Source organism: Myxocyprinus asiaticus, chromosome 36 (assembly GCF_019703515.2).
Source record: "Myxocyprinus asiaticus isolate MX2 ecotype Aquarium Trade chromosome 36, UBuf_Myxa_2, whole genome shotgun sequence".
Taxonomy (NCBI): Eukaryota; Metazoa; Chordata; class Actinopteri; order Cypriniformes; family Catostomidae; genus Myxocyprinus; species Myxocyprinus asiaticus.
This window is the reverse complement of record NC_059379.1, coordinates 5,724,283-5,735,554: the sequence shown is the minus strand read 5'-3', so window position 1 is coordinate 5,735,554 and position 11,272 is coordinate 5,724,283. Positions and strand designations below refer to the sequence as shown.

General features: G+C 35.7%; 1 protein-coding gene across 2 annotated transcripts in view; it reads left to right on the top strand.

Moving 5' to 3' along the window:
* The first annotated feature begins 338 nt into the window (after nucleotides 1-338).
* Nucleotides 339-11,272, top strand: part of LOC127427320 (enhancer of polycomb homolog 1-like) — a 62,123-nt gene continuing 51,189 nt past the window's right edge. Inside the window, exons 1-2 of one of the 2 annotated variants that reach the window (XM_051674867.1) lie at nucleotides 339-741; nucleotides 4,589-4,671. In XM_051674867.1, the coding sequence (XP_051530827.1) occupies nucleotides 4,618-4,671 (54 nt within the window). In that variant the 5' untranslated portion in view covers nucleotides 339-741; nucleotides 4,589-4,617. Of the gene's footprint in view, nucleotides 742-4,588; nucleotides 4,672-7,109; nucleotides 7,506-11,272 lie in introns of those variants that run through there. The other variant, XM_051674866.1, reaches the window with a different exon arrangement.

Genomic DNA, 11,272 nt, shown 5'->3' with positions numbered 1-11,272 from the left:
AAACAAAATCTGCAGTTGGGGTACTGAAAGTCACTTTAGATGACAGGAAAGCCCCTAACATTTCAATGTCTTCACAGGCGTACTGCACATTCTCACTTCCCGAATGCAAAAATGAGTGTCTCACACTGAAAAAGTCCAATTTAATGGCAATAGTGGCAATTTTAATGGTCTGTCTGTCTTCCCTCTGTATGTTTCAACTTTCACTGTATGCAAACCTCTTTCTGTCTGCCCTCTTTCAGTTCTCGACCAACCCCGCTTCTCTCCACAGGTGATCGGGTGTCTCTCTCCAACCAATGAAGATGCAAAACTTGTTAACCCTTCACTGGCCGAACCAGATCTTTCCAGGAGTCTGTACTGAGCCGGACTTCATCGTAAAACAAACGTCTGCTCGCTAGTTTTTCGTCAACAGAGCCTAGTTGAGTTTTATTGAGTTTAAAAGCGCAGTGCCTCTGTGCGCAATGGGGCCATCTGTGATTTTTACGCACGGGTAATTATGTCCTCGGATTTACTCCACCACGGTTCGACTGTAGTAATGATCGAGATCTCTCTCTCTCTCTCTCTACACACACACACACACACACACACACAAAAAGAGGACGATTTTAGAGTTGGTCGTGCGTTTGTTTTATCTGTCCTCGTATTTTTCCCCCGAACTTCCTAAATCTCCTCGCATGACTTGTGGAAATCTGGCCTTGACACGTTTAAAATGAAAAGTCACCATCCACCCTGGTGGTTAGATGGGTAAGTTACTCTTTCACACCAGTCCTTTTTTTTCTTCTTCTTTTTTTTTTTTTAAATGGACTACAACTTTTTGATTAGAAATGCTTTTTTAAAGCATTAGAAATTCCAGCTTCCCGACTATGTGGTTCCTGGTTTGTTCAAGAGCTTTTGGGATGTAAATAATCTAGCAGGACAAAACGAGATGTTACGGTGGCCTGTTGTGTCGCTTTAAGGCGCTTTTGTGCTGTGTTTAATTTTTGATCTGCATAACAAAAGCAGCCTCAATAATACACCAAACACAACACACTCTGCCTGATCATACTGGATTTAACGTGCTTTAAAATAAGGACTTCTTTAAATAAAGATTGTTCAATGCCAGTTTTTCCCTGCTCGGACCTCTCTGGAGTTGAACACAAAAAATAGAGCTTGACTTTCTTTTTTTCAGTGTATAATAATACACAAAATCAAGTTGTGATCCTCCATATTGATATTTCTTGGCCTTTTGTGTTTTTATATGCGCTTTTTGTCGTCTACAATAAGGCGAAATTTTAATGCATTTAACGTTGTCAATTCTCAAATCCGCCTTTTCGGTTTTGTTGCGTTGATATAGACGCATTTAACATCGATATGTTTTTTGCATTTATTCAACAATCGCTGCGGACGTGTTTGAATGAGCATTCACTTCCTTAGTTTGTTATACACAATGATTGTGTCTTAATTTGAGGATATTTCTTATAAAAACGGATGTAATTGCACAATTTTGGAGATGTGTATTATTATTATTATTATTATTCGGACTATATCGCAGTTTAGACTCCGTCGTTTCATGTAAAGTCTTATCAAATTATCTGGATTATAGTTGAGGCGCCATGAGTCTGATCTCTCTCCGCCTTCTTCGCTGTCGAGTTATCTCATAATCCTAAGGTTTAATAAAAATCTTAGGCTCGGACAATCTTGGAAGTTTGGGTCTGTGTGTGTGTTAATATGTGTGTGATCACGTCCCCTTTTTATTGCATGTAACAACACTGACCCCATACATTTTTTGCTGATAATGTAACTGCCTCAGATGGGCGGGGCTTGATCTAGTTGTGTACAGTATATGACGTCATAGGCGACTGTATAATACAGAACGAATATAGCAGGACTGTATCTCAGTGTGTGTGTGTGTGTGTGTGTATATATATATATATATATATATAACATGAACTTAAAACCCTCTTTTTTTTTTATTACGTTTATTTTCTGTAAATTTCAGGTCAGGGCAAATTGTAATGTGTTTACAATTTCTGCTAGCCAAAACAACAATTTCATTTTCTTACCTTTTCCTTTTTTTTTTTTTCTCCATGAATTGTTTCTGTTTCATAATTGTTGTTCTGTTTAAATTATTGCTGAAAAGCTATTAAACAGCATGCATTCTTACACAGTTCTTTCAAATACTTGACTCTGATTGGTACATTGAATCCATCCATCCATCCATCCATCCTGCCTTTCGCATTTAAATATGAATCAACATTGAAACATGATCTGTTTTTTATGGTTTCAGTCCTTCTCATTTAAAAGTTCTAACCATGCTGTTTTTAACTAACCTTTAGCAGAGGCCTTATACTGAATTTGATGTTAATTTAGAGTACCTCAATTGCATTAGCAGTGCCCCCATATTGACATATCTTGCTGAAAGTCACAATGGTGACAGTCCAAAGTCTTAAAGGAATAGTTCACCCAAAAATGAAAATTCTCTCATCGTTTACTCACCCTCATGTTATCCCAGATGTGTATGACTTTCTTTCTTCTGCAAAACACTAATGAATATTTATTTAAAAAAATATTAAAGTATCTCCGCTCTGTAGGTCCATGCAATGCAAGTGAAAGGTAAAGCTCCAAAAAGCACATAAAGGCAGCATAAAAGTAATCCATATGACTCCAGTGGTTTAGCCCATGTCTTCTGAAGTGATGCAATCAGATTTGGGTGAGAACAGACCATATACACTGATCAGCCACAACATTAAAACCACCTGCCTAATATTGTGTAAGTCCCCCTCGTGCCGCCAAAACAGCACCAACCCGCATCTCAGAATAACATTGCAGATCATTGACTGGTCAGAGAGAATCATCACTACTAGCATCACTGGATTTGTGACACGGGACATCAACCTGCTAGTTTTAAAGTTAGCAACAGCGACAGCAGTATCATTTGTTCATGCGACTTTCGAATTGTAAAAAGAAATGGCTGTGTGCAAAACCACGCCGTGGTCAATAAACGAGGTGCAGACATTCCTCTCGTTAGTAGCCGTGGAGAGGATCCAACGAGAGCTGGATGGGGTGACGCAATTATGATGATCAGCCTATAATCCCACCCACATTGAGGCTGCACTAAACTGCAGCGGAAAAGCAAGCTCAGAAAAGTAAAGCGAGCAGAGTCGAGTCGAACTGTAACGTGCGGTGGAAAAGTGCCATTTGTCAGTTCAAACCAGTCTGGCCATTCTCTGTTGACCTCTCTCATCAACAAGGCATTTCCGTCCACAGAACTGCTGCTCACTGGATGTTTTTTGTTTTTGGCACCATTCTCAGTACTCAAACCAGCCCATCTGGCACCAACAATCATCCATGTGATTATCTAATCAGTCAATCGTGTGGCTGCAGTGCATAAAATCATACAGATACGGGTCAGGAGCTTCAATTAATGTTCGCATCAACCTTCAGAATGGGGAAAAATGTGATCTCAGTGATTTGGAGCATGGCATGATTGTTGGTGCCAGATGGGCTGGTTTGAGTATTTCTGTAACTGCTGATCTCCTGGGATTTTCATACACAGCAGTCTCTAGAATTTACTCAGAATGGTGCCAAAACCAAAAAACATCCAGTGAGTGGCAGTTCTGTGGATGGAAATGCCTTGTTGATGAGAGAGGTCAACAGAGAATGGTCAGACTGACAAAGTCTACGGTAACTCAGATAACCGCTCTGTACAATTGTGATGAGAAGAATATAATCTCAAAATGCTATTCTGAGATGTGGGTTGGCGCTGATTTGGAGGCACGATGGGGAGCTACACAATATTAGGCTGGTGGTTTTAATGTTGTGGCTGATCGGTGTCTATATCACTATAAATCTTGACACCAGCAGTCTCCTTGGCAATCATGATTTCAAGCTCGATTACACTCGATTCCTAGCGCCATCAAGTGGTCTGCGCATGCGTCAAGCACTAGGAAGTATAATCGAGCTTGAACTCATAATACTAGAGACTGCAATGGCAAGATGTGCAGTGAAAAAGGAAGTTTTATCTTGGTCTGTCTCACCGAAAAACAATTGGATTGCTTCAGAAGACATGGATTAAACCACTGGAGTCATGTAGATTACCTTTATGCTGCTTTTATGTGCTTTTCGGAGCTTGAAAACTTTCACCTGCATTGCATGGACAAGCAGATTTCTCCATTCAAATATATTTGTTTGTGTTCTGCGGAAGAAAGTCATAAGAGTTTTTAACAACATAAGGGGGAGTAAATGATGAGAGAATTATACATTCTGGGTGAACTATTCCTTTAACTGATGATAGTTACATGGTGTAAATAAATAAATGAGGGAAAAAAATACAGTTATGGACAATACTGTTGGTGTATTTTATTTCTGAGCACAACTTTTAGAAGTAGGTCTCTTGTTCTGATATTTGTAGTGACTGTCAGTTTGCCAGTGAACAACAGATAATGTTGATTAGCTAGGTTAGTTAGCATCAAACTGACACTTAACATTCCTGTTTGCCTAGTAAAACAGGGTTTAGAATTCTAACAATGTTTAGAATCCTTTGTAAAGTGTGTTCCATTTTGTATTTTTCATTGTTACTGTTTTTATCAAATGAAATCCATTTTGTTTTCAGGTTGAAGAGTCTAACAATGGATAGTTCGGATGCTGTTTCGCCTGTGTTTGTTCTTATCTGGAAAACAACTCAAAGATGGAAATGTCAGTAATGCATTTGCTTGTATTTTTTGTGTGTGTCATATTTTGTGGTGAGTGTATTGTACTTGACAAGGTTTTATCTCAGAAGTGGGATAAGCAGATATAGTTGGATGAGTTGTCATTTAGTTATTATGTAATGTCATAAGCTTGGTGCTAAAGTGTTATGAAAGGCACTGGTTTGCTTTCACCAGAGTTTTAGCCATGATAGTGGTATCATTACAACTTTTCATTTGTGTTTATCTTGATTTCCCCATAAGAGGGCACTGTATCCTCACACAAGATGCTTGACTAAATGGAACATGCACTAGAATACATATTCTGAAAATAGCCTCAGTCACCATTCACTTTCATTGATTATTCTTTCCATACAATGAAAGTGAATGGTGACCGACACCCTGTCTACACCGGAAGCGAGCAGCACGTCGCTTCAAAAGCAAATAGATACCATTATAATCAATAAAGCTGTCTGCGCTGGAAGCATCTGTTGCCGCGGCGACAGTGAATGGATGTCCCGTTTCATTTTGTGTTGCACGTGCTGTTTGTACTCCTGCTAATATGACAAATAAAAGGTTTAAAGAACATTGATTTAATGCGTCCAGTGCAGACAGACTCAAGCCGTTGCGATGCGTCCGGTGTAGACGTGGTTTGATTGGTACATTCTGCCAAACATCTCATGTGTTCCATGGAAGAAAGTCATATGGGTTTTGGAACAACATGAGGGTGGGTAAATGATGACGGCATTTTCAATTTTGGTTGATCTGTCCCTTTAAATATATCACTGTTTTGATTCACTTATTTGAAATGGTTCTGTGATGATGATAAACCATTTTTAAGTGCCAGAATTCTACATAGCCTATCAAACAGCATAGTAATAAAAACAGCATGCATAATAATTTCAAAATATTTAGAAAAATGCTGTTTAAAATAGGTTTTATTGTAGTTTTGTTTGTGTCAGTAGTTATAGTACTCTGACAGCATAGCAGTAGTAAGTTTAAGGGTGTGGGTGTGTGTGTTAAGTAGTTTTGTTTATATGCAGTTTGTGTGTGTGTGTGTGTGATATATATATATATATATATATATATATATATATATATATATATATATATATATATATATATATATATATATATATATATACACACTATATTTCTGCTCTGGTGGTCAATCATTCATTTATACTTTCATTAATTGGATTCCTGTTAATAATTTTATTTAATCATAAATAACTTCTAACTTATTACAATATATAATTCAGGTTGGAATATGTAGAGGGTTGTGCTAAAAGACTGGAAGCTATATTGTTGTTTAATATTTACATTTAATAGTGTCTTTATTAATTTTATAAATAATTTTCTGCTCAAGTGGCCAATAATTAATTTATTTGATTTAATTCTGATGAAAAATATTAATCATATAATTTTATTTTATTATAAATTAATAACTTTTTTAATATTAATTATACGTATATTACTAATAGTGTTGGGTAAGTTACTCTAAAAAAGTAATTACTAACTACTAATTACTCTGTCTGAAAAGTAATTGCATTACTTATTACTAATTACTTTCTAAAACCCTTATCAACCTCGACCAGATGAAAAATAAAAGGGTAGACACGAAACTGTTCTTTTAATTCTTTCAAATAAATCATATAAAATCAAATAAATTATTCATGAACTGGCCAAAGAATTTAAAGGGGCAGCGTTAAATTAGAAAACATACATTTTAACATTAGATGTTACATTTTCGATTTTAAATTCACTATTGTTTTATATAGAATTGTTCTAGAGTCTATACAGTATTTAATGCAATTATATCAGAAGTAACTAATTAAATTACTGAAAAATTAAGAGTAATCCCTTACTTTTATCAGTGAAAAAGTAATTTAATTGCAGTAATGAATTACTTGGTAATGCATTACACCCAACACTGATTACTATACATATAGCACTGTTTTGAATCACTTTTTGTCTTAATTTCTTTTTTACTAGTTAACCATTGCTTTAAAATGTTTTAAGTGCAAAACATCCACATAGCCTATCAAATAGTATAGTGGTAAAATCAGCATGCATAATCATTTTAAAATATATATATTTTTAAATGCAGTTTAAAGTCGGAATGCAGTTTTTTTTTTTTAAAGTAGTTTTGTTTATACTAGTAGTTATATTACTGTAGTAGCAATAGCAAGTGTAAATGGACGCATATATATATATGTATATATATATATATATATATATATATATATATATATATATATATATATATATATATATATATACATATATATATGTATATACATGTTAGTGTGTAGTAGTTTCGTTTGTTAAGGCCCGTACGTGTGCCAGTATGCTTCGTATGTGAGAGAGTATAGGGATTTGTGCGCGGATGTCTCGTGACCGCGCTCGCATGCACGCTCTCAGAGCCTTGCTGGATTGAGTGTGTGAGTGAGAGAGGAGGGAAGGACGCAATCGGGAGCTGTTTAGTTTTAATGTCCGCCATGTTGTCAATGGCGCACTGAGGCAGCGCGTGAGAGAAAAAACACACACACACCCGCCTCTGCTTTTCCTCACCGGAGCTCTTCTATTCCTTCATTTTCCTCATTCTCTAACTCCATCCACCCTCCTCCATGAGATCTGTGGCGGTTGTATGGGTGATTGTGAGGGGATCGGCTAGAATTATAGAGTAAAATGAGCAAACTGTCGTTCAGGGCGCGGGCGCTGGACGCTCTCAAGCCGCTGCCCGTATATCGCTGCGAGGATCTGCCCGACCTGCACGAGTATGCGTCCATCAACCGCACCGTGCCGCAGATGCCCACCGGCATGGAGAAGGACGAGGAATCGGTACGATTTTGACTACGCAAACACTGCTTTTTGTGCAATATGAATTGGTTTTTATTTGTCAGTCTGCGCAGGTTGGAATGCTTCAAAATGGCCGTCTGTGCGTGTGGCGTTTTACACGGTATTTTGGAGCTGTTTTGCAGTTTGCATCGAATTTTACTACTGGTTTATCAAATTGGATTTATTTGCTTGCCATTTGGGATGTGAAAGTCTGGTTGTGTCGAGCTGTTTGGAAGCGAGTCGCGCTGCAAAACACAAAAGGAGTCACGTGACCGCGGAGGGACCGACATTTTGTTGGATTTTTTTTTTTAATTATTATTCCGGCAGGCTGCAGTGGCGCCGAGTGACCGCCAGATGTCTTGGAAAACCTACAAATATCAGGGAATTTTAAAGTCATGGAAATTACTAAAATATTGGAGAAGTCATGGAAATTGCTAAAATATTGGAAAAGTCATGGAAATTGCTATAATCAGTGTTGGGTGTAATGCATTACTAAGTAATTAATTACTATAAATACATTTTTAATTGGGAAAAAGTAAGGGATTACTCTTAGTTTTTCAGTAATTTAATTACAGTTACTTCTGATATAATTGCGTTACATACTGTACAGACTCTAGAACAATTCTATATAAAACAATAGTGAATTTAAAATCGAAAATTAAAGTCTAATGTCAAAATATATGTTTTCTAATTTAACGCTGCCCCCTTAAATTCTTTGGCCAGTTCATGAATAATTTATTTGATTTTATATGATTTATTTGAAAGAATTAAAAGAACAGTTTCATGTCTATCCTTTTATTTTTCATCTGGTCGAGGTTGATAAGGGTTTTAGAAAGTAATTAGTAATAAGTAATGCAATTACTTTTCAGACAGAGTAATTAGTAGTTAGTAATTACTTTTTTAGAGTAACTTACCCAACACTTAGTGATATACATATAATTAATATTAAAAAAGTTATTCATTTATAATAATGTATAATTACTTTTAAGACAGAGTAATTAGTACAGTAATCTTATTACACTGTAGAAGGTGTAATTAGTAGTTAGTAATTAATTACTTTGTATTATTTTTGTTTTTTTTAGAGTAACTTGCCAAACACTGGCCATAATGAATACAATTGTAAAATGTTTGTGTATAAATCTATATTTTTTGGAATCCTTATCCGGTACTTGCAAACGACTGGAGAAAGTCATGGAAATTCGTGAATGTTTAAAATATCAGGAATTTCTACTATTAATATTACCCCTTTTCTTGGTATGCTCATCTCTTAACGCTAGTTTTATCAACTAGAATGTGCTCTTTGTGTGTGCAGTTGCTATCATCTTGTAATCACGAACAACTGGAAAAGTTGTAGAAATTCATTGGGCAAGGTTAGTAGAATGATACTGCGCTGAAGGCCCCTGTGATGAGATGCTGCTGTTCGCATGCTTTTTGGGGCCCAGGGGCCATCAGTATTAGTGACAGCAGCATGTCAAGTTTCCCTTGTTGTGGATGTTTACAATTTGAGGCCATTGTGGTAGAGATTGCTTTTTTAAAGAACAGATTTTAAACAAGTCATTATGTGAAATTGTTTTGCGTTCCCTCGTAATAAGTTTACCATAGATTTATTACATTAACCATAGTTTAACTATCGTTGTGAAACCATAATAATAATAATAATAATACAGGAAGAAGAAAACTGTGGTAATAAAATAAATAATTTTGTGGTTGCTGTAGTAACTAGAAGATTAACCGTGGTTAATTTATAGTAAAACAATATGGTAACTATGTATAAAAACATGGTTTCCGCCAAAACAAAATGGTTACTTTTCATAGACACTATAGTAAAATCATGGTTTCCGCCATAAAATTTGGTTACTACGTGGTTACTAGTTTACCATTTTGCGTTCCCTCTGAAAAAAATGACCATGATTTTACTATAGTAATATTGTAGTAACCATGATTGCAATGAGCTTACCTTCTTTTTTGTTTGTTTTGTTTTGTCGGAAGCTATAGTTTTAAAACGGTGTACTATATCCATATATTAACTATAAATTAGCCATAGCTAATGTTGTGCTTAAAATGGGTTTACTACAAATGCCATATGGTCCTGTATTGTTACTTAAATAATTATAAGTTTCACTTTGAATATCATGTGTAAAATATGGTTACTGTAGTAAAACCATGGTAAATTTAGTGGGAGGGCTCCGTATAAATCCGCAAGTCACAAGCGCAAACTTTGCAGAGTAGGATAACATTGGATTTTACAAAATTATTACAAATGTCACCATTGAAACTTTCCTCCATTTTATCATAATTACTACAGTTACTTATCAGTACTGCAAAAATACAACAACTTGTAACTTGGATAATCCACTGCTGTTTTTTTATATCATTATCTCCCAATGTATGTACTTGTTCTCAATGTGACCGTTGGCTCTGTTTTATGTACAGTCACCAATAATTCGTGGAAAACAGTTGGAAACCAGGCAGTTAGCATTTGTTTTGGTTGTGTCATCTATGTTGTAGCCTGTTTCACTGGTGTGCTCGATGCAGAATAAGGCTGTTGGATGATGCCAGAGGGCATGTTTAATGTTAGACAACATCTTTGTAGTAGTTTCCAGATCGGCTTTGTTAGTGTTGTGTGATAAATGAAAGCTTTTTTTTTTTTTTTTTTTTTTTTTTTTAATTGGACAACAAACGATTTGCAGGACACGTGGTTAAGTTAGGAAGCCGGTTAGGGCACTGATACACTGTCAGTTTGGAAGGTGTGGAGGAAAACAACGGTTGAGTGAATCTTAAAACGCCGGTGTCTAAAGAATTAAAGGGATAGTTCGCCCCAAAAATAAAAAGTCAATTTTTACCCTCTTGTTGCAAAACTGTATGATTACATTTTTTATTGTGAAATACAAAAGGAGACGTTTGGTGGTATGTTTGTCTAAGTCACAATTTACTTTTATTAAAAAAAAAAAAAAGAAAAGAAAATATCCTCCATAGTTACTTGTGACTGAGGTTGACATTGTGCCCAATATCTCCTTTTCTGTTCCAAAGAGAGGGAAAAAAGTATTACTGATTTAGAACAACATATGGGCGAACTATCCCTTTAAGTAACAAACGCATTCAACACATGTCAAGTGCTGTTTAACCTTGCTTGTAGTTTTGACTTTGGCCTTTATTTTCGAATCTGTCCTGTTATCTTATTTTGACATTTGTATGCCTAAACAAACAACGTTACTTTTTTATGAGACAAATGATGCCAAAAGTATATACTGGTTGGTGAAACTAAGTTCAAGACTTCCTTTCTGAGCAGCATGGGAACTCTCGGTTACCCAAAACATTCCTCCAACTGCGCTTTCCTTAAAACATGCTTTGATTTGCTGGATTTTAAATGGATACCAAGTAAATAGTTTGTAATTATGGCTTTTTTTCTTTCTTTTTTTTTTAATACCATTGTTTACAAACCTCTTGAAATAGTCTAGTTGGGTACTAAAATTACCCTGTATTAACTAAATTGCCGCAAATTGCGTTTGTTTTATAAAACCTGAAGTGGTCTGGTTTGTGTGCACTAAAATTAGTAATTTTGCATGCTTTAAATATTCCAATCCAACACCACCACAGTTAAGATCATTGCTTAACATTACAGCAGTCAGTACATTTACATAAGCTTTAAAAGTCGGATTTCAGTTTTAAATTATTAATCTTTTTGAAATGGAACGTAAATGCTTAAGTCGTTTTATGCAAAGTTGGTCTAACAGGCCTAGATAATGTACAGACTGATCTCAGTGAAATCG